This window comes from Myodes glareolus, chromosome 3, assembly GCF_982192425.1.
Source record: "Myodes glareolus chromosome 3, mMyoGla1.1, whole genome shotgun sequence".
NCBI lineage: Eukaryota > Metazoa > Chordata > Mammalia > Rodentia > Cricetidae > Myodes > Myodes glareolus.
In genome coordinates, this window is record NC_142028.1 from 60796937 (window position 1) to 60819678 (window position 22742).

At 50.4% G+C, this 22742-nt stretch overlaps 1 protein-coding gene across 3 annotated transcripts in view; it reads left to right on the plus strand.

Annotated features, from left to right (window-relative positions):
- Nucleotides 1–22742, plus strand: part of Rps6ka1 (ribosomal protein S6 kinase A1) — a 38915-nt gene that overhangs the window by 12431 nt on the left and 3742 nt on the right. Inside the window, exons 1-16 of one of the 3 annotated variants that reach the window (XM_048434068.3) lie at nt 122–262; nt 2764–2880; nt 3111–3192; nt 4977–5057; nt 5224–5303; nt 7431–7537; nt 8221–8258; nt 8769–8911; nt 9299–9369; nt 9633–9721; nt 10600–10664; nt 10923–11025; nt 13010–13140; nt 13762–13887; nt 14071–14160; nt 14358–14516. In XM_048434068.3, the coding sequence (XP_048290025.1) occupies nt 203–262; nt 2764–2880; nt 3111–3192; nt 4977–5057; nt 5224–5303; nt 7431–7537; nt 8221–8258; nt 8769–8911; nt 9299–9369; nt 9633–9721; nt 10600–10664; nt 10923–11025; nt 13010–13140; nt 13762–13887; nt 14071–14160; nt 14358–14516 (1542 nt within the window). In that variant the 5' untranslated portion in view covers nt 122–202. Of the gene's footprint in view, nt 1–121; nt 263–1778; nt 1967–2763; nt 2881–3110; nt 3193–4976; nt 5058–5223; nt 5304–7430; nt 7538–8220; nt 8259–8768; nt 8912–9298; nt 9370–9632; nt 9722–10599; nt 10665–10922; nt 11026–13009; nt 13141–13761; nt 13888–14070; nt 14161–14357; nt 14517–22742 lie in introns of those variants that run through there. The other 2 variants (XM_048434067.3, XM_085686731.2) reach the window with 2 other exon arrangements.

Consider the following 22742-nt stretch of genomic DNA (forward strand, 5'->3'; position numbering starts at 1 on the left):
GATTCTCCCTGGGTCATAGCTTAGGGTCTGCAGTGTCCCCTCCTTAGCAGGGGAACCTAACCCATTTTGAGTTCCTCCTTCCTGCTGAGAGGGAAGTGAGACGGTGGGGAGCCAGGGACCCTGCCTTCTGGGCTAGGAAGGCTAAAAAAAGCAGAAGTTGTCGGAGTAACCGGCCCCTCTGGCTACCCGCTTGAGTCCCACCATGCAAACCCCAGCAGATTTCCCCAGGATTGAGAGAGACTCCGACTTCTGTCCCAGAACGGTGAGGAGATGGGTGATTTGTCTCCACAGGTGTCTGTCATCATGCCTCTGAGCACAGAATAGGTTTGGGGAAAGCGCTCTGTCCCCTGGAGTTTCCGGGTAGCTGCGTCTGTCCCCAGTGGGTCTTCTCAGGCAGAGTTAAGCAGCTGACCTCGGGGTGTGGTGAGCAGGAATTGTGTGGCCTTGGCCAGACCACAGTCATACCTTCTGCCTGTTCCCCCAGATGACTCTGGGGGACTGGTCAGCCTGCGGTGTTCTTGGGGTTTGATGGCACTGTTGAAACCCTTAGAGTCTCTGAGAGTGACAGCTTGGAATGGGAAGTCCCAGACTGGCTTTAGGACCGAGAGACAACAGGCTTGGGTGGGCAGGAAGTGGGCTCTGACTGATTTACCTGCCCACCCTTTCCTGGCACTTGAGGCTGCTGACTGCAGTCAGACAGGACCCAGAGGAGGGACTCGGCTCAGGGCAACTCTGTCATGGGTTTGTCTTGAACTTGAACCACAGTTTCCTGTTCCCTCAGAGGGGTTAGAGGTTTTAGGGATATTTGGATCAGAGTTCACTCAAGATAGTTCTCTTGACTTCTCTCAATCCTGGGGCCACCTGGAAAGTCCCTGAGAAAGTTCTGGAAGACTTCACAGAGATGGGATTGAGCACACTCTCAGTGCTGGGGCCGGCAGCTTTTGTTCCTCTTGTCTCTTCCCTAAGCACTGGAGAAAGCACCTACAGCGTTGTCCCCTTGTTTTCTTCTGGGGAATCCCTGCCCTGCTACCTGTCTGGGTCTCCCCTGGAGACCTGTCAGTCTGTGGAGGTCTTAACTTTGCCTGGCTCTCTCTCTGCTGCAGCTCTGTCTCTCTTGTTGGGCTCCAGGCCGTCTCTGATAAGTGCCTGTCTTCATGAATGGTGTACGCGATAAATGTTGAGTGGCTCCCTTTGCCTCTGCGTGTTTGGGTCCCTTCTGTCTCTCATAGGCTCTTGCTCTCTCCTGGGGAGTGGATATGTGTTCTTGCCTTTGCCTCTTGGTATAGGTCTCCCACCCATCTCTGTGTTGAACATGTGTGCCTGTCTGTCTCTGTCTGGTAATTGTCCCAATCTATCTCTTGCCACTTGGGGATATGGCCTTATCTTATACCTCCCTGTCTGTTTACTGAATGTGTGTATGCTATGTACGTATACACATTGTAAGTATGTCTTCCGGCCCCTGCCTGATGGGTGTCTGTCCTTGTCTGTTGCCTTTCTCTGCCTACTGAGGACCTTGTCAGATCCCTACTGTTTCTAGGACCTATCTGCTCAGCCCCTGGGCTGGTTTGGGGCTTTCTCTTTGTAGGGGAGATGAAGGAGAGGGCCAGAGGGCAGACCTCAGGCACCGGGGAGGGGGGCAGAGAGAAGAAGGGAACAGAGTGAGGGTGGAAGTCTGGAACTGGGAAACCACAGGCCCTGTGTGATTGGCTGTCTTGGGCCTGGCCCAGCCCCCGCGCCCTCACCCTGCACATCCGCCTTGGGCCCAGCCACCTCCTCAGCAGCCCCAGTGGGTTGTTGCCTACCCTTGCCATGGTGCCGTGGCCCTGCTGGGCGGATGGAGCAGGACCCCAAGCTGCCCCGCCTGCGGCTCAGGGCCCTGCTCCCCTGGCTGCTCAGGAAGCAACGGTCCAGGATCGGCCAGACTCTGCCTGGCCCTGGCCCTGGCTCTGGTCCCCAGCAGGACTCGGTAAGTGTACCCGGATATCTGGTCCTGGCTTGGCAGTAGCCCCTGGAACAGGTGTTTGGGCAGCCAGTGTGGCCCAAATTAGCTTTTGACTCTCCTGGCTGTGCTAGATGCCCGGACCTTGCCCAGACTTGCTTCCTGGGGAAGTAAGGAGGCATCTCAGTGCTTCACGGCAAGACTGGCAGATTGGAAGGCCAGAGAGGTCCCCGCACAGCAGTGGCCCGACAAGGGCTCCTAGATGCTTATCAAGGGAAGTTTGATAGGGTCTCTGGCCTTAACCCTCAGTTACTCCAGATGGGCATTGAGTGGGTTTACAGGGATGTCTGAGTGACTCTTGGGTCTCTGTGTACCTCAGCCTTATCCATACACCAGAGAGTTTGCCTCATCTCATCCTGACTAGCAAGAAAGGCCCGGCTCTACCTCCCATTATGAGCTCAAACCTTACTTCCTATTGTGGCAAAACCCAAACAGCTGGGGGGAGGGGAGCCTTAAGGGCGGGCCTGAGTTGGTCCCTACACCAGACCCAAGCCTTGGTTCAACTCATCCTGGTCATGTCTGTACCTTCCTTTGGGTCTGAGCAGGCCCGAGCATCCATGCCACAGGGACAAGGCCTCACTTGAGTTGGCCCTCTGGTAGTTGGCCTTCTTGGCCATTGAGACACTGTTGGTACCCATGAGCCTGAAGGCTACGGGGGTAGTGGTCTGTTGGACCTGTTTTGATCTGGTGGGATGGCTTGGATAAGCTGTATGCCATGTTGCCCTGGAAGGGCCCCAGGCCTACCACCTCTGTCCTTCTGTCAGGATGAGGGTGTCCTCAAGGAGATCTCCATCACACACCACGTCAAGGCTGGCTCCGAGAAGGCTGATCCATCCCAGTTTGAGCTCCTTAAGGTTCTGGGCCAGGGATCCTTTGGCAAAGTAAGTCAGAGGGCACCTTATTGGGAGGGCATCATAGGTTGTCTGAAGTGGAGTGTTGGGGGGACCTTGCTGTCCACCAAAGGATCAGAGGTCACCTTGATAACCCAGGGAGAGCAGAAGGTCAACTTGGGGTCCAAGGGAACTTATAGGTCAATGTGGGGGGCTTTAAGATGGTTGGGTTAGCTGCCTCTCACCCCCTCCCTGATTTTTCCTGCCCTCTGTGTTCTCAGGTCTTCCTGGTGCGCAAGGTCACCCGGCCTGACAGTGGGCACTTGTATGCCATGAAAGTGTTAAAGAAGGCAACGTTGAAAGGTGAGGAAGAGTTCCTCTCTGGGCAGAACTGAAGCTGGGCTCAGGATCAGAGGAAGCTCGGGATGCAGGACTGAAGAGCTGGTGAGGGAGGTGCCTCTGATTTCAGGAGCCTCTAGTATGGCGGCAGAAAGCAAACCAACCCTCAGCCAGCTCCTCCTTTTCCCTCCTGCAAACCAAGTGAAGGCAGTTGCCTAGAAGGAAGTAGTGGGCTGCAGAGGCTTCGGGTGGGAGACTCTCAACCATCATGTTGTTGGGCAAAAGTGTTGTATCGGCAGAGTCGCTTCATGGTGCTTGGAAGCCTAAGGGAGATCTCTCTGGCCCCTGAGGGAGAGAAGAGGAGGGGAGCCTGAAGGTATAGAAGCTGGGGACCCATAAGAGAAGATGAGTTGAGGACAAGGCCACAGAGTTGGGAGTCAGAGAGGTTCAGAAGGGAGTCTCAAGTCAAAGTCGAGAATTCTGGGGACTTAGACAGGACACGAGAATGGTTACTTGGCTGTGGGTCAGTTGTTGACTGTGATTGGTCTGGGAGCCAATGTGGCCAGAAATCAGGGGGAGACCAAACTAAGCCTTGGCTGGGAGAGTAACATGGAGAAAGCGAGGGGTCAGCCTTAAGGACAGATCTGTCCTTGGCCTACCAAGGGCTTTCTGCTAGACGCTAATGGGTTTAGTGTAGTCTGACCATAGGATTGTCCCTCAGGAGAAATCGTGGGAGTCACAGGGAAAGATGTGGTCCCTACTCATGGGCTGGGTCGGGACTGGGAGAGTCTTCACATGGCCTGGCAGTGAGGTATAGTGATGCTGGGCTTTTGTACATGGATGCCCAGGCTAAGGAGTTGAAGGATGGGCTGTGGAGTCATAGAGATCAGGTCAGGCAAGAGTTCTAGGGACACTCTCGGGAGTAAGCGTAGGCCCTGTGCCTTGAAGGATGTTGGGAATTTACCAGAACAAGATGGTAAAGTTTGGACCCCCAGGAAGGAGGAGCCATGAGGTGACTGGGAACGTGAGGTATGTTTGGAAGTGACTGGACTGGTTACCTGCAGCATGGCCCCTACCACAGCTAGGGAGAGAGATAGAAGGGTTAAAATAGAATAAACAGTGATGTGGTGGGAAGCCCAGGGCACCCGCCCACAGGGATGCTTCCTAGAGGTGGTAGGGTTTGAGCCCAGTCCACCGAAAACCTGTTGATGGCCAGGATTGGCAGCTTCTGTCCTTTGTCCCTGCCAGACATTCACGAGACCTGTAACTGAAGCATGTGGGAGGTAGAGGCAGGAGGATCAAAAGTTCAAGGCTAGTGTTGGCTCCCTAGTGACTTTGAAGCAAGCCTGGGCTTCATGGGAGCTTGTCTCAAATAATCCTCCCCAGCAATAAAATAAAGAAGAAAAAAACATTAGTAAACAAAGTTTGTTAAAAATGTCTACTTAGACCCACCCAAGAATTGCATTTTTAGGATGGCCTTAGGAATTCCCGTGGAAATGGGAAGGGGTTAATAAAAGATGTGCTGGAGGAGGAACGCGGCCAAAGTCTGGGGACCTCAGGAAATAGGGCACCCTGGGGCACAACTGGGCAAGACACCGAGACTCTGCCTGGACTCTGTGAGGAGTGAGAGCAAGAGCAGGCCAAGAAGCCAGAACAGTGTGGGGAGGAAGGGGGAAACTGAGTGCCCCGAGGGTGAAGAACCTCGGGAGTGTAGACTGGAAGGCTAAGTAGGAAATGGCCTATGGGGTTGGGCTTGGGGAGGCTGTGTTGGGGTGTAGACTTTTAGTGACCTCTCCTCCTCTGGCCAGTGCGTGACCGTGTTCGGACCAAGATGGAAAGAGACATCCTGGCTGATGTGAACCACCCGTTCGTGGTGAAGCTGCACTATGGTGAGATCGCAGACCCTGCCCAAGTGCCACCCCTCTCCTCTGTCCACCTTTGCCTGTGACCTGCTTCATTCCTTGTCCCACCTCCCATGGGCCAAGCCCAGGAGCCAGGGACAGAGGCATAGGTCACAGGCCCAACTGACTCCGCCTTGGCTTCTGTCCTCCTCAGCCTTCCAGACAGAAGGCAAACTCTATCTCATTCTGGACTTCCTGCGTGGCGGTGACCTGTTCACACGACTGTCAAAGGAGGTAAGCCAACATCCCACTGCCAGGGATGCAGTGCAGAGTCCAGTCCCCAGGGTCCTGGGAAGCACATTCTCAGTGTGGTCTAGGCCTGTAACTTCCTGGCTGCAATAAATGTCACACCGGCCCTGAAAGAGAGGGCCCCTGACAAAGCCTCTGCGAGTTTCTCTGAGGATGAGCAGGCCTCTGGTTGCTAAGGGAATCTCCCAACGCTTGAGGTAGAGTGCCACGGTCTGTGCTGGTCTAGGGAAAGAAGCCCAAACCCGCCCAGGAAACTAGACTTAAGGTTCTTGCTGGACAGTGAGGTGCACACTTTTAATCCCAGCACCTGGGAGGCAGAGGCAAGTGGATCTCTGAATTCAAGGCCACAGAGTGAGTTTCAGGACAGCCATAGAAACACAGAGAAACCTTGTCTCAAAAACAAATAAAAAACCAATAAAAGGCGTAAGTTTCTTATACTGTTGCTCATATAAAAGAATATAATATAAAGGATTCAGTATAAAAAGATGTGAACTTCATTTTTAAAAAATTGGGACCATTAATACATTTCTTCTTTTGGAGGGAAAGAACCAAGCTTGGCCAGGCATGCCTGGCCCAGGCCTGCCATCCCAGCTACTTGGGAGGCTGAGGTAGGTGGATTACAAGATTAAGGCCTCCCTGAGCAACTAAGAGTAAACAGGGCTCAGGATATAACTTGGTGGTAGAGAGTTTGTCTAGTATGTGCAGGGGCCTAATTCACTCACTAGAAATAAAAAATAATAATCCATACTTTCTTAAAAATAAAATAGCTGGAGCTGGGCAGTGGTGGCGTACCCCTTTAATCCCAACACTCTGGAGACAGAGACAGGCAGATCTCTATGAGTTTGAGGCCAGCCTGATCTACAGAGTGAGTTCCAGGACAGCCAGGGCTACACAGAGAACCCTGTCATGAAAAACAAAACAAAAGACAAAACAGAAGAAAACAACAAAAAAATAACAGCGTTTGTACTGGGATATGTGCACACAGATGTGTGTGTATACTGGGACATATGCAAACAGATGTGTGTGTATATTGGGACATATGCACACAGATGTGTGTGTATATTGGGACATATGCACACAGATGTGTGTGTACTGGGACATATACACACAGATGTGTGTATACTGGGACATATGCACACAGTTATGTATGTATTGGGACATATGTGCACAGATATGTGTGTCCTGGGACATGTGCACACAGGTGTGTGTGTATACTGGGACATATGCACACAGATGTGTATTTATATTAGGACATATACACACAGATGTGTATGTATTGGGACATATGCACACAGATGTGTGGACATGCATGTATGTGGAGGTCAGAGGACAGCTTGTGAGAGAGAATTGGTTCTCCTTCCATCATGGGGGTTCCAGGAGGATGGAACTCCCACTGCATTGTCTCACTTACTCAGAACCAAACTTTCTGTATTTGAAAAGTTAACGCTTAATTAGGCCATCCGTTTTCATGGTTCAAAAGTAAACATTAACAGTACAGTTTCGTTACTACAGCTCCCTCTAGCCCCCTGTTGTTTTCCAGGTAGGGGTTCTCTGTATAGCTCTGATTGTCCTAGAACTCGCCCTGTAGACCAGGCTGACCTCGAACTCACAGAGATTCGCCTGCCTCTGCCTCCCAAGTGCTGGTATTAAAGGCGTGTGCCACCACTGTTCAACTCTGATTTAACCATCTCAGGTTCCTTTTGTAAATACATTTTGTACATGTTCTGAGTCCCTACCCTCACTCTCTTACCTGAGAAGGATTAGTTTCTGTACACTGTGCCAGACTTGGCCTCTCAAGTCAGTATATCTCGGGTTGTTCTGTATCGGGATGCGGAAAAACTCCCTGTTCTACGTTACGGCTGCATAGCTCTTGATTCTGCCTGGGAGAGGCAGTTAATTCCAGTCTTTTACTCCTGGGTACTTGGATTATTTTACTCTTTGCTGTTTCCAAACTTTAGCACAGTGAGTGACTTGTGTATTGGAGAAAGGTATGTGGTATTGCACTATGTCCCCAGGGTAGACCCTCAGCACCCAAAGGCTATGGTTGCTCCGTAGCCCTGCTCTTAGGGAACAGGATGTCCTGACTGAAGCATGTCTCTCTCCCTGCGACAGGTTATGTTTACAGAGGAGGATGTCAAGTTTTACCTGGCTGAACTGGCGCTGGGCCTGGACCACCTGCACAGCTTGGGCATCATTTACAGAGACCTCAAGCCTGAGAAGTGAGTGAAACCCTTGACCTCTCTACAGGGTACAGAGCAGGGCCACTCAAATGGAGATGGCGTGGCTCTCCTCAGGATCTTACCTTTTTGGGGTTATCAGGGAGTGGTTGGATGGAGTAGTGGCAGCAGCAAATTGACCTTAGGTAATTAGGGACCAAAGGCCACCAGGCAGCTGTGTCATGTGTTCCACCCTGTCTAATGCAATGTGACGTCAGAGATGCTGCCGTTAAAGATCGCGTCCTGACACGTTTCTCCTGTGGTTTTCCACAGTATCCAAATGCACTGCCTTCCGGTGCTACCTTAAGAGGTAGGACAGTCTGGTGGTCAAGGTAGACACACCTCAAGTCAGGCATTATGGTGCACGGCTGTAGTCATAGCTGCTAAAGAGACTAAGTCCAAGAGTTTGAAGCCAGCCTGTACAATATAGTAGATGCTGTGCTTAAAAGAAAGACAGGTTCCACAGACATTTATATCTGTGGAGGAGAGTTACTTTGCTGAGATGTAGTTTTCCCTTTAGTAAAATGGTGCCCTAATGTCACTGCTGAGCCTCGATTCTACCATGCTCCCATTGGGTAGATCTGGACCAAGCCCTCTGGGCAGGCCCAAGTTCCTCTAGCCCATGGTACCACCCAAACCCACATAGTGTCTGCTGCTAAGGCTCCTGACCCGTCTCTCTGTTACAGCATCCTTTTGGATGAAGAGGGCCACATCAAACTCACTGGTGAGTGAAGTGCCCTGCTCCTGTGGACTCCGGGGAAGGGTGGGAGGGATCCTGGTAGGTCTTAGCTGAGGTCTGGGAGCCCCCTCTGCTACCTGAGAGACGGTGCCAGTTATATACACGAGTCCAAAGCCCAGGGCCTGGTTATGTTATTTATTTTTGTTTTGTGTGTATGGGGATTTTGCCTGTGTGTGTCTGTGTCCCTCATGTGTGCATTGCCCACAGAAGCCAGAATCCCCTAGAACTGGTTGTTAGCCATCATATGGGAGCTGGGAATCAAACCTGGGCTCTCTGAAAGAACAGCTGGTGCTCTTAGTTGCTGGGCCACTTTTCAAAGCCCCCAGGTCCCAGTTTAGAATCACAGCTCCCACCACAACCTTCAAATGCCCATGGGTTTCAGCTTTCTCTTGGTATCATGGAGGTGATCCCCTGTTCTGGCCAGGGGAGCTCAGCGTGGTAGCAGTGAGGATGGCAGGGGTCCTAAAGATGACCACTCTGCCTTCCATGCTTCAGACTTTGGCCTGAGCAAGGAGGCCATTGACCACGAGAAGAAGGCCTATTCATTCTGCGGGACAGTGGAGTACATGGCCCCCGAGGTTGTCAACCGCCAGGGCCACACCCACAGCGCAGATTGGTGGTCCTATGGGGTGTTAATGGTGAGTGTCCCAGCAAGAGTAAATGATGCTCAGGCTCAGGACTCAGTTTCCCTGTGTATACAGCGAAGAAGGATCGTCCGGCCCTCCCTCGTCTCCCAGCCAAGCGTGCCTCGCCCTGCTCACCCGCACCGTCTTTCCCTGGGAGATGCATGGGCTTCAGTCCACCCAGAGTGCCCTGCACCTGGCATGGGGTTTCTCCTCAGTTTCCAGCTTCAGTGCTGCTCCTGGAAGCCAGGTTGGGATGGGGGCAGAAGCAGGCACGGTCCTCGCTCCAGGTCGACTCTGAAGTCCAACAGGCCAGCAAAAATCCTGGGACTGGAGTAGCCTGGGAAGGAGGATGAGGATGTGGGAGACAGAGATCAAAATTGCACCCTTTTTGTCCTGCAGTTTGAGATGCTGACAGGCTCCCTGCCCTTCCAGGGGAAGGACCGGAAAGAGACCATGACCTTGATTTTGAAGTAAGCACCAGTGCTGCCCTGGCTGGGCCAGAGGGTCACCTTTTTCCACAGACCCTTGTCTACGGGCTAGAGGGAGGTGTCTCCTGCCTCCACAGACCCTTGTCACCTACTGGGGCTAGTGGGAGGTACCCCTAAAGTCTTTGGGAGGTGAGTTAGTGGCTGGCTTGTCTGGACTGAGCTGGAAAAAAGACCTGGACAAAGGGAAGGGACTCTGGGGCTTCTGGGGTGGGACTTGTCTCTCACAAGACCTGCGGCTGTTCCAGGGCGAAGCTAGGCATGCCCCAGTTTCTGAGCACGGAAGCCCAGAGCCTCTTGCGAGCCCTTTTTAAGAGGAATCCTGCCAATCGGCTTGGTAAGCAACCCCAGCTCAGGGGAGGGGGCATGGCAGTGGGGAACAGGGTACAGCTGCAGCCTAGGCCACAGGGCCACATCAGGGACTGAAAGGAACCGTTGTCCTTTGTGTGAGCAGACAATGCTGCTGGCTCCATGTGTGGTGTTGGGAGGGTGACCTGTGTGTAGGGGGAAGGCAGGAACTGAGTCATCCCTACCCACTCAGGGACAAGGACAGAGGCCCCCACACAACAACTCTGCCACAGTTGCTGCCTCAGGAGAAGGCACACGAGCTCAGGAGTGAGAAAGGTCCCAGGACTAGTTGTGACTGTCCCCCTGCCTGGCACCTAGCAGGCACTGTAAATATTTGTTGAGTGTTGGGTACCGTTTATGAGCTCCGTGATTGGGCAGGTGACTTTACCACTCTGAGCCCCAAGTCCCTTGTGTTGGTGGAGACAGTGATCCCAGCCTGGCTCCCAGGGTTCTTTGAGTCAGAGAAGGACGCGCCTGTCGCTTACAGAGTCTACAGTGTTTGTTGACTTTTTAATTGCGCCGTCCAAGTCCCTGTGTTGAACTGAACACAGTTTGTCTCAGGGATGAAGAAGGCAGTAGGAGAAGGAGGACAGAGATGGAACCTTGCTAGAGCTCAGAAGTCCAGCTTCTGTCCTGTCACTTGGACAGGTCACCTGTCATTCCTGGTCCTTCCTTCCATCAGTCCACGGGGGCTTGGTCGTCAGAAGCCCCGTAATGTAGAGGATGCTAAGTGGGCTGTGGGCTTCAGGGTGATGGGTGCAGATACAAGGCAGGGCGAGCCCAACGTGTCCACTGCTGTAGCAGCTGGTCCAGAGTTGGGGAACAGGCTCGGTGTCTGAGGGTGGACCTTCATTTGGCTTCTTTCAGGCTCGGGTCCTGACGGGGCAGAGGAAATTAAGAGGCATGTCTTCTACTCCTCCATTGACTGGAATGTGAGTGAGTTTGTTCACACCATGGCTCTCTGGGGGACACAGGAAGGGTGGGAAACAGGGTCTCTGCCAACTAGGACCTCAGATGTGGGAGATAGAAGGTGAGCAGCCCTTGAAATGCCCTTGGAGGGCAATGCCATGCCCTGTGGGACAAGACTGGTCTCCCAAGGCCTCGGACTCACTGTTACTACTGGGTGGCGTAGCCTCCACTCTTCCTGCCGGAGTCACCATGGTGACTAGAGCACACATCCCACCTTGCAGAAGCTCTACCGTCGTGAGATCAAGCCGCCTTTCAAGCCAGCTGTGGCCCAGCCCGATGACACCTTCTACTTTGACACTGAGTTTACGTCCCGCACACCCAGGGGTATGTCCCTGATCTGGTTAGTCTGTCTAGGGCTGGGCCCAGTGAAGCAGATCTTTGGGGGAATCCTGGGATACAGAGAGAACTCTGGGAGCTCAGGTGTGTGGGTAGATAGGCAGTCTCTGGCTCCGTGGGATTTGTACTCGGTCCTGGTCTCATACTGCCTGGTTGCCTCTCTGCAGCTCTATGGGCCTCTTTGTTTCTAGGAGAGAGAATGAGATGTGGGGGTGGTTTAGGTCACAACAGGAAAGTCGGGACCCCTGCCCCAGGCATCTTCAGCCTGCTGGGAAGACTAACCAGGTCAGGCCTCCACTCGCATCGTGAGGAACCTGGCAAACCCGTGACAGGGATAGAGTCTGGCAGGGCAGAGGTGGCAGTACCCACAGATTGGGCGAATGTAAGAATGGATGTCGGCTTCTGATGCTGAGGCACCTTGGCTCATCTGGAACCTTCAGACAGTCACAGACCTGCCTTGTTCCTCGGTGGCTACCAAAAGCCAGTGAGGGGGCTTCTGGGAGGGAGCGCGGGAAAGCTGACACTCTGACCAGATACTGCCAGTGGATGGGGACTTGCGTGTTAGTTCTGCAATGCCTTCCTCGAGGGTGATTTGTTTTCAGTGTAGCTTGCACACTGCCGAGGACGGGAAGCCCTTCTGAGCTGTGTATCTTCTCTTTATCCACCAAGTCCATGCCAGGTCCCTGCTGTGTGTTAGCCTTAGGAGAGAATGGGCAGACCTGGAACCACATAGCTCAGGCTGTCAGTGGGAAGAAGATTCTAGATGGTCAGAGAAGCAGCCTCAGGCAGTGTTCTCAGGAGGGCGTTTGAACTAAGCCTTGATGATAGACAAGGAGTAGACTATCTAATCCAGAGGAACAGCGTGTGTGGCTGCCCGAGGCTCTTTGGAGAATGTGGAGCTCCACTGGGGCTGAGCTGCCAAAGGGAAGGAGAGGGGTCACGTGGATCTCACTTGCCAGCTTGGGGTGGTGGAGAGCATCTCGCTGGCAGGTGCAGAGGCCTGGTGGCCAGCAGACTTTGTGATTGTAACTGTCCCTCTAACTGTGCTGAGGATAGACTTAAAGAAAGAGGTGAACCTGAGATGGGGAGGCTATGGGGGAGACATGGTGCACCCGGCCTGAGCTGGGGACCCTATGTGGGGGTCTCACGTTCCTCGTGTGGCAGGGTGAGCATGGTCTAAGTACACGTTTATGTGTTTATATTGTATGAATTCGCTGTTTGAAGTTTTGAGACGGGGGTTTCTGTAGCTCAGGCTAGCTTGGAATTCTGTGTGTCACCTGGACTGACCTCAAACTAGCAGCAATTCCCCTGCCTCGAGCTCTGAGGGCTGGGACTGCAGCGTGTGCCACCATGCCAGGTTTGTTTATTTATTCCCTTAGTGTGTGAATGGAAAAAAACGGCCATGACTGCCTCTAAAGCATGGAGGGAGAAAACGGGGGTTGGGGGGTGGAGTACAGGCTGAGCATGGCAGCAGACTAAACCAAACACTGAGAGGAGAGGGGGGGGAGGGAGAGCAAGAGGGGAGCCTGACCAAGAGGGGTCGCCCCCCCCCTCGGCTCACAGACCTAGAGACTGGGGTGGCCAAAATGGTTGAGTTATCTCAGGATCAGGCTGGGGGAAGGGAAGCAGAAGCCAAGCCCATGGGAGGGAGGGGCTTAGGGTAGGGGGCGTGGTAAGGAGTACTGGGAGGAGCCACAGGCACTGAAACTTGCTTGTCCCAGGTTTCTTTGAGACCTAACAGTCCATGTTTTTGTATTTCTTCTGTGGTGCTGGGAATCAGACCCAGGACATCGAATGTTCTGGGCAAGTACTATACCACTGAGCTCCATATGTGAACCGATAGGCAAAGTCCTAGCATGGACGGCCTTAAACATGCTCCCGGCATGGCTGCCTGTGATCCCTGTAGCCTCCCTTTGCTGGACTGCCTTGCATCAAGGGTACCCTTCACCCCCATGTCCCCTCCTCTCAACAGACTCTCCAGGCATTCCCCCCAGTGCTGGTGCCCACCAATTGTTCCGTGGCTTCAGCTTTGTGGCCACTGGCCTGATGGAGGATGACGGCAAGCCCCGGGCCACTCAGGCTCCCCTGCACTCGGTTGTACAGGTGAGGGAGGTGGGGCTGCCCCTCGGTTGCCCATTTCCACGCAGAGAGCACAGCAGGAAAGCCAAGAACACAGGCTCCGGAACTGAACAGGTCACACTTCTCTGGGACCCAGACAGCCTCTAAGCTCCTGAACACTCGCTGTCCTCAGGTGTAAGCCTATTAGTGAAACACAGTCGGTGACACCTGTCTCCTGATTGTTGGCCAGAAACAGAGAAACTTCTTAGCAGGAATGCCAGATACTACTGCCCTGAGGGTGGAATGAGGGAGTGGCTCCCTGCTAGGAGTAGGTGACAGAGAGAGAGAGAGAGAGAGAGAGAGAGAGAGAGAGAGAGAGAGAGAGAAAGAGAGAGAGAGAGAGAGAGAGAGAGAGAGAGAGAGAGTGAGTGTCTTAAGGCTTTCTGGAGCTGATGTTTGAAGTTAAGATCACCATGTAATTTCTTTTCTGTTTCTTGGAGACACCACTGTCCAGCTGGGTAGGTTCTTGACTGAGATCACAACAGATAACATTTAGGCCTCGTGACTCTCCTTTCTCCATGCGGTCTTTACTGAGGCAAGGCCTGATCTTAGGGATGACCCCTGAACCGGGACACCTGGGGTCAAGCTGACTCTTGTCTTCTGCAGCAACTCCATGGCAAGAACTTAGTTTTCAGTGATGGCTACGTGGTGAAAGAGACCATCGGCGTGGGCTCCTATTCCGTGTGTAAGCGATGTGTTCACAAGGCCACCAACATGGAGTACGCTGTCAAGGTCGGCTTCCCAACCATATCTCTAAGGCTGCTGGGTTGGGGGTGAGGCCAGTGTACCCGTGGCACTTTGATGGGAGGGTCTGTGGATTGTGACGGGCAGTTGACTAATTCTCCCGGCCCTGTGGTACGCTGTAGTACGGGCTTCATGGCTCCTGACAGTGCCGTGTGCTCCTACTGTCTTCAGGTTATTGACAAGAGCAAACGAGATCCCTCAGAGGAGATTGAGATTCTACTGCGGTATGGACAGCACCCCAACATCATCACCCTGAAAGATGTGAGTGGGGAGGGGTCCTCGTTGGTGACATCAGGGCCCCCTTCCAATGCTCATGAGAAGAGGCAGGGATCCCTGAGTACCCTCTGCCCAGCAGGATGATGACCCGGAAGGGTGGAGGCCCAGCAGGGTCGCTGCAGTGTCCCTGTCAGGAGACCTGGCGGCCAAGGGTCCCAGCCTGATGGCGAGGTCTCTGGCAGGTGTATGATGATGGCAAACACGTGTACCTGGTGACGGAGCTGATGAGGGGCGGGGAGCTCCTGGATAAGATCCTGCGGCAGAAGTTCTTCTCCGAGCGGGAGGCCAGCTTCGTCCTGCATACCATCAGCAAGACCGTGGAGTATTTGCATTCCCAGGGGGTAAGTCTCGATGAGGGGGTGTCCGAGGTCATAATGAGGGCAGAGGGCGAGAACTGGCTGCCTCAGGAGTGGCAGTCTCCAAATTGCCAGTCAGAGGGGACCAGGGATGGGTAGGTGGAAGGAAGAGACGAGGCCAGGCTCAGGAGCATTTGGCCGTGTGCTGTGTGCCATGCTAAGGTTTAAGGGAAAGCTTCCTTTGTTATTTCAGTTGGATTTCCAAAAGGTCCTGAATTAGATGTTGTTACTGGCCCTCAGCAGGTCAAAAGTCTGAGTGTAAGATTGCTTCCCTGAGATCACATCATGGGGTGGGGTGGGGAGACTGGAAGTTGAGATGCAGAGTAGATTTTGTTTGAAAGGTGCAAGGGTCCCTGTGGGGAGCTTTGCGGCTTCAAAGAGGGAGAGGGTAGCCCAGGTGCTAAGGAAGGGGGAGTGGGTGGGACAAAGAGCAGGGTGTGGCCTTCTTTGTTGATTGATGCTGGCCTGGGTGAAAAGCCAAGTGGGAGGATACAGTTCCTCATAGTTGAGTCACTTTTCAGTTCTCTCTAGGTCATGGGATGCTTTGGGTTCTTCTGATCAGACAGTGAGAGGGTTAGGAGTGACGTCAGCCCGGGGTCATGTGCCTTTAATCCCAGCACTGAAGAGGCAGAGGCAGATCAATCTCTCTGACTTTGAGACCAGCCTGGTTTACCTATCCAAGTGTGGGTGACTGGGGGGGGGGACACAACAGTAAATCAGACATGGCAGCCCACCTTTAATCCTAGCACGTAAGAGGTCAAGCCAAGGGAAAAGGATCATCACAAATTGGCAAAGAGCCTAGGGTGTGTGCCACCACCCCCTCACATGTATACATGTATGTATATGTAAGATCACATTTGTATGGGCGTGTATGTGGGCAGGTGTACATACACACGTGTGCCTGAGTGTGGAGGTCAGAGGTCACATTGCACTGTATGTGTTGAGGCAGAGTCTCTCACTGATCCAGGAGCGTGCTGACTTCAGGGTCCCTGTCTCCACTTCCTAAGCGGACGTGCTATTACAAGCAGCCTGCCAGATCTGCCATGTGTTGACATGGACTCCGGTTCCCATGTTTACGTGGTGTCCTCTTTTGTTTTCTGTTGCTGTAGTAAAACATAATGACCAAAAGCAACTTGGGGAGGAAAAGATTTATTTGGGTTAGACTTCCAGCATTGAGGGAAGTCAAGGCAGAAATCTGGAGGCAGGAACTGAGGCAGAAACCACCGAGAAACCCTGCCTACTGATTTGTGGCTTGCTTAGCTTACCTTTATTATTATTATAATAAATTTATATATATTTAATGTGGATATTTTGCCTACCAGCACGTGTGCGCCACATGCATTCCCCCAGTGCCTAAAGAGGCTAGAAGAGGGCACTGGATCCCATGCAACTAGATTTATAGACAGTTTTTAGTTCCTTGTGGGTGCTGGGAATCAGACCTGGGTCCTCTGGAAGAGCAGCAGCTCTCTTAACCGCTGAGCCATCTCTCCAGCCCCAGTTCACTTGGTTTATATAACCCGGGACTGTAGGCCGAGACTGCTCTTTTGTTTCTCGGCTTCCCAAACCCGAAATAATTACACAGACAGTATATTAATTACAACACTGCTTAGCCAATGATTCAGGAATATTCCTAGCTAACTCTTACATCTTCAGTTAACCCATTTCTATTAATCTATGTATTGGCATGTGGTTGTGGCTTACTAGTAAGGACCTGGTGTCTGTCTCCTTCAGCAGCTACATGGCATCTCCCTGACTCTGCTTACTTTCTCTTTGTATCTCTTTCAGCCTGGCTGTATTCTGCCCTGCTATAGGCCAAAGCAGCTTCCTTATTAATGAGTGGTAATAAAACATATTCATAGCATACAGAAGGGAATCCCACATTATCTCCCCTTTTCTATCTAAATTAAAAGGAAGGTTTTAACTTTAACATAGTAAAATTACATATAAAAAACAGTTGTCAAACAAGAATTATAGTTACAGTATAGTATCCATTTATATTTGGCAAATTAAGGAAAAATATTCTATCATCTCTCCTATCTTTGTGAATCTAAAATTTTATATCTAATTTATTTTTATCATAACTAAGAAAAACTATAACTGTATTCAAATCCATCAAAGACTCCTGAAGGATATATTATCTAAGTAAATAGGAAGTGTATTGTAAGGAACTTCCAAAACTTTAGAATTGACAAGAGATATTTCACTGCCTGGACAGTCACCCAAAGTTCTTCTGTAATATTGGGCATCCATCTTCAGCCTGCAGGCCCATAGTATCTGGCTGAATTTTCCATGAAGCAGGAAATTTGAAGATCTGTTTTGCCTTGTAATGGCAAAGTTCATCAGATACTTTCTTCTGTGTCCTACAAAATGTCTGGCAGTTCTTTCATGAAGCAGGAACCATGATGGATTGTCTTACCTTTAGGCAAGTTTAGCAGTCATTTCTGTGGGTCCTGCATGTTCAGTTCAGACAACATACAGTCTGGGCAAGAGCAATTTCTTGCCCAAATGGCTAACAAACTCCATAAGGAGTCTCTTCCATACCCATCTTCCTCTTGAAGTAGATTGGCGCTACCAGGAGCAGATGAGTCTCATTGTCATGAAAAGTCCTAAGATCTTAAAATATTTTAAATGCCATATTCTGTTAGTCTTTGAAAAATTTGAATATCTATCCATCTGAAATATCTCTGTACATCTAGAAAACCTAATTAACATATAATGAAATTGACCTTAAATTTCTATCAAAAAAAAACCAAGATCCATACAAATATAAAGTATTCATCTCTATAGCACATCCCCTTTAAATGTAAACAAACATTATAAACAGTCATTTAGGGAATGTGGGCATTGTTCTCTAGACTACTTCCTGCTGATTGACAGCACTGTTAATCATGTCTTTTATGGGGTATCCTGTGTGGTAGGTCCATCTCAGCCAGCAGTCTTGAAGTTGTCATGGATATTGGACCATCTGGGCCACTGATTCAGGGGGTCTTGTTTGATCAAAGCATATTAGCCAGTAAGGAATCCACAGCTTTCTGTCCTCTGTGGAAACAAAAGTGGAACCTCTTTTCCAAAGCAACATATCCTTAGATCTAAATTTTGAAGTCAAGATACCTTTTAAAATACATATGTTGGTTTAGCTTAGCAGACTCCAGAATCAAACATCTCTCTGCAGTTAAAAATTTCAAAGGAAACACGATAATATACATAATCCAGACTCTCTGTATGTATTCCATCTTGACATGGCTGTTTTCTTACCCTTTAATCTAAGCCTGTCTGTGCTCTTTTATATGACTCTTGCTGTCTCTTTAAAGACTACTTTTCTTTTCCTCTCTCCTTCAAGCCTACATAAATTTTTAAACACACGGTGTCTCACTCAGAGGTTTATATCTGTCTGAATCTATCCTATTGTATACTGTAATCATTTTCTGACAAGGAACATTTTTAAAACGGTAAGCAGCTTGGTTGCAGCAGCCCTGAATGCTGGCTCTACCTCTCTTGGCCTTCCAATATGGTGGAGGTACGTTTACCACCAGCTCTGGGACTGCTGGGTCAGAACTGTGCTCACATCTCTCAACTCTGGGAAGCACCATGCAGCACATAAACCCTTTTTGTCTGACTAAAAGCTAAATGTGCCATGCAGCATGCTGCACTGCCTGGAAATATCTGTGTATGGCGACGGGAGTCCACCATGCTCTCCTGCCTGTGCATACCTAGCAGACCTGATCCGGCCAGGTGCCAGGGCAGAGAGTACTAAGCTGCTGGCTTGCTTTCAGCTACTTTCCTCCTAACCCTGAATGGGTATACGAGGACCCGGACCTAATTACAACACTGCTTGGCCAGTGATTCCGGCATATTCCTAGCTAACTCTTATATCTTAAGTTAACCTATTTCTTTTTTTAAAAAAAAACATTTATTTATTTATTTATTTATTTATTTATTATGTATACAATATTCCGTCTGTGTGAATGTCTGCAGGCCAGAAGAGGGCACCAGACGTCATTACAGATGGTTGTGAGCCACCATGTGGTTGCCAGGAATTGAACTCAGGACCTTTGGAAGAGCAGGCAATGCTCTTAACCACTGAGCCATCTCTCCAGCCCCAAGTTAACCTATTTCTATTAATCTATGTATTGACATGTAGTTGTGGCTTACTGGTAAGGATCCAGCGTCTGTCTCCTTTGGCAGCTACTTGGCATCTCCCTGACTCCATCTACTTTCTATATCTCTTTCAGCCTGGCTGTATTCTGCCCTGCTATAGGCCAAAGCAGCTTCTTTATTAACCATTGGTAATAAAACATATTCACAGCATACAGAGGGGGTTCTCACATCACAGGACTACCTGCCCAGAGGTGGTATTGCCATCAAGGGAGATGGGCTTTCACATTCAAATCAGTCATAATCAAGAAAACACCCCACATTGGGCATTGGTGGCACACACCTTTAATCCCAGTACATGGGAGGCAGAGGCAGGTGGATCTCTGTGAATTCGAGGCCAGCCTGGTCTACAGAGCGAGTTCCAGCACAGGCCCCAAAACTACAAAGAAACCCTATCTCGAAAAGCCAAAAAAAAAAAAAAGAAGAAGAAGAAGAAGAAAGAAAAAAAGAAAGAAAGAGAAAGAAACTGCCCCACAGATTTGCTACAGGCCAGTCTGATGGAGGCATTTTGACATTTTTCTCATTAAGATGACTGTGGTTTGTGTCATGATGACAATTAACCAGCAAGCATGGCTTTTTTAAAATTTTTAAAATTTTGTATGTGCAGCGGGGCAGTGGTGGCACATGCACCTTTATTTGCATAAAGTGTACAGCAGTGTTGTCTGCGGTGTGCGGCTTTCCTATGGGTAAGCCACGTACATGTAAAAGAGATCAGTGTTTCCTTGGAACGTCCGTCCTGGTTCTGAACCTCATCAATTGTGTTACTTTGTAATTCACGTCGTGGCGGCTGTGTTTCCGGTACACTGAACCTTGCTGCAGTTCCACTAGCCCTTTGCAGTCCTGTGCCTCACCGTTGGCATCCATTCCGTGCCCTAATGAGTGGGAGGAAGGGTCTTTTTTGTCCATGCTGAGGATCAAACCTAAGTCCTCATGTGTGCTAGGTACACACTGCCCTAAAGTCTTCATTCTACTTCACTTTCTTGCAGGGAGAGTGGGAATAAGGCTCAGAAGGCCAACCAAGGTCTGAGATCCAAATGAATTATGTAGAAGGCTTAACTAGTTTTTGGTTGTTGTTGTTGTTGTTGTTAGTTTGTATTTTGAGACAGGGTTTCTCTATGTAGCCCTGGCTGTCCTAGAACTCACTTAGTAGATCAAGCTGACCTTGAACTCGGAGATCCACCTGCCTCTGCCTCAAGAGTGCCCTAATTAAAGGTGTACGCTTCCATGCCCTGCTTTTGTTTATTGTTTGGAGACAAGGTCTTGTAATATAACCTAGGCTAGCCTGAAAATTGCTATGTAACCCAGGCTGATCCTGAACTCACTATTCAACCTCGCCAAGCTGGCCTGGAACTCATAGAGATCAACCTGCCTCATCCTCCCCAGGGATGGGATTATAGACATGCATACCAACACCCAGCAAGAGTATTTAACTATTACAGGCCACTGGCCTCCGAGAATTCCAGTTATCTTTGTCCTTAACAGGCTGTCTACAGAGGAGGACTCTGGAAAGGGGGTTTATTGTGACATGGCCTCCAGCTCCATGTGTTAGTGGCTGGGATGGAAGTAGGTAGGGGTCATGATGTCCTCACGGGTCCACAGACTCAGGGTCTCTTCTGCTCATGCCTAGGGGCCTATCACAGGACCTGGCCTGGTTATGTAGAACAGCTGAGCTCCCGTTTGTACTTACACACTGGCTCTTCTTTCACAGGACGATTTGGTCGCTATGGGTTATGTTAGGCAATGGGGTCGGAGGAGCAAGCTCGCTTGTCCTCACAGTGTGACATTGTCCTTGACCCTGCATGGCATCCACAGACACAGCCTCCCCTGATTACTCAAGCCAGGCGGGAGCAACCCCACTTCCTCGTCGGGAAGCCCTCTTCTTAATGGATTTATCCTCTCAGAGTCTTTGGATTGAGTGTTTTGATAGACTTGAAAAAATGGCAGTGTTTGATTATGTAGAATTTGCTAGGAGAATTCTTTCACACTTGTTTACTTCATTCCGTATGTGTGGGCGCGTGTGTGCCACAGAGCATACATGGAGGTCGGAGGACAACTTGTGGAAGTCACTGATCCCCTTTCAACATGTAGGGATCGAACTTGGGTCGTCAGACTTGCCTACAAGTGCCCTTACCAACAGAACCATCTCAGAGGCCCAGCATCCTTTTATCGGGGACTTTACCTCATAACCAAAGCTTCGGTTTGGTTGTCACATGTCTTTTTAATGGTCATATTTGAAGTGGCTTTGGTTTGAGGCCCTGAGTTCCAGTCACAGTACTTGGGGGGTGGGGCACACACATGGTGGCACATGCGTGTAACTCTAGCACTCAGGAGTCTGAGGCAGGAGGATCATGATTTTGAGCCCAGTCTGGGCTGCTGTGTAACAAGCTACATACAGGCTAGCCTGGACTACATAACAAGACCTTGTCTCACAGAAACAAAGTTTTTGTACTTGCAGGAGCAGTGTTTCGTCTGGTTGCTGCATTTCCCAGTCTGTCTGGTTCTCTCAGGCCTGCCCAGCCTGCTGTGCCTTTCTGTAATGATGTACACTGATGACCAGTGGATACTATGGCACTTTTCCCAGCTGTGCCCTGCCCCCTCCGTGCCAGCCATGGTGAGGCACAGTTCCCATCAGACTTACTCATTTCTTAGGTTGCTAGGGCAGGGCAAGATCACAAACTTCCCTATCCCTGTTCCCCAAAAGTGTTCTTTGTGCCACACTAACCTGAAAGATCCTGTGACCATGGTCAGGGCTGAGTTCAAGTCCTGCCCTTGTTTCTCAGTTTTTCTCTCAGGGTCTGCTTCCTCCTGTAAAATGTCACCTACCTAGATACTGAGGTGTGGTGAGAGCATGATTGTGAAATGATATTTTTTAAAGACTTATGTGTCTGTGAGATTTTGTGTGTGTTTGTGTGTGTGTGTGTGTGTGTGTGTACGTACCTACATGTGGGGGCCAGAAGACGGTATTGCGTGTTCTTTGTTACTCCATCTCTTCTTTTCAGACAGGGTCTCTCCCTTTCCCTGGGGCTCAAATTTTCTTGGCTAGGTTGGAAGGCAGTCAGCCCCATCAATCTGCCTGTCTCTGCCAGCCCCACTTGGAAATGAGGTTACAGGCACAGCACACAGTTTCTTCTGTAGGTTCTGGGATCCAAAACCTACTCTGGTCCTCACGATTGTTCTGCCAGGGTTGTTTTTTTTTTTTTTTTTTTTTTGAGGGAAGGATGGGGTTCAAGGCAGGGTTTCTTTGTGCATCTCTGGCTGTCCTGGAACTAGCTCTTGTAGACCAGGCTAGCCTTGAACTCAGAGATCCGCCTGTCTCTGCCTCCTGAGTGCTGGAATTAAAGGCGAGCCACCACCACCGGCTCAGCCAGAGAGCTTACCTGCCAAGCCATCTTTCTAGCCCGTTTCTGTTGGTTGGATGGTTGATTGTTTACTGGAAAGTGTCTGTCAGGTTGGCCTCTAACTTACTGTGTAGTCAAGGGTGAACTTGAACTTCTGATCCTCCTGCAGGGTCCTATAACAGTGAGCTACCTACCCAGTCCTCCATTTTCTCTTTACATTTTTATTATATTTCTGTGTATACATGTGTATATGCGCATGCATGCATGCATGCATGTATTCATGCCGTGGCACATGCACACATATGTGCCCGTGTTCATGCTGTGGCACATGCATGTGGCAGTCAGAGGACAACTTATGGGAGTAGATTCTCTGCTCCTACCGTGTGGATTCTGTTCACACTCAGGCATCACACTTGACAGTGCTCAGCCATCTCACTGGCCCCTTGACTCCCTCTGGCAACAGCAGAGTCTCAGAGCTGGTGATGGTGTTGGGGACAGGATTCCTGACAGGAGAGGGGCTGAGAGGGCCTGGGCTGAGCCAGCAGTTTGTTGGTGAAATAGTAGAGAAGTACAGGGAAAAGAAGAAAAGGGAAGAGGACCCCTACCGTAGGAAGGAGGGAGCTGCCCCAGAAGAGCGTGGAGGATGAACGGATTGAAGGGGAGTCATTAGGCAGGGCTTAGTTAGAGCCACAGGCATCTTCATGGAGATCTCAGCAAG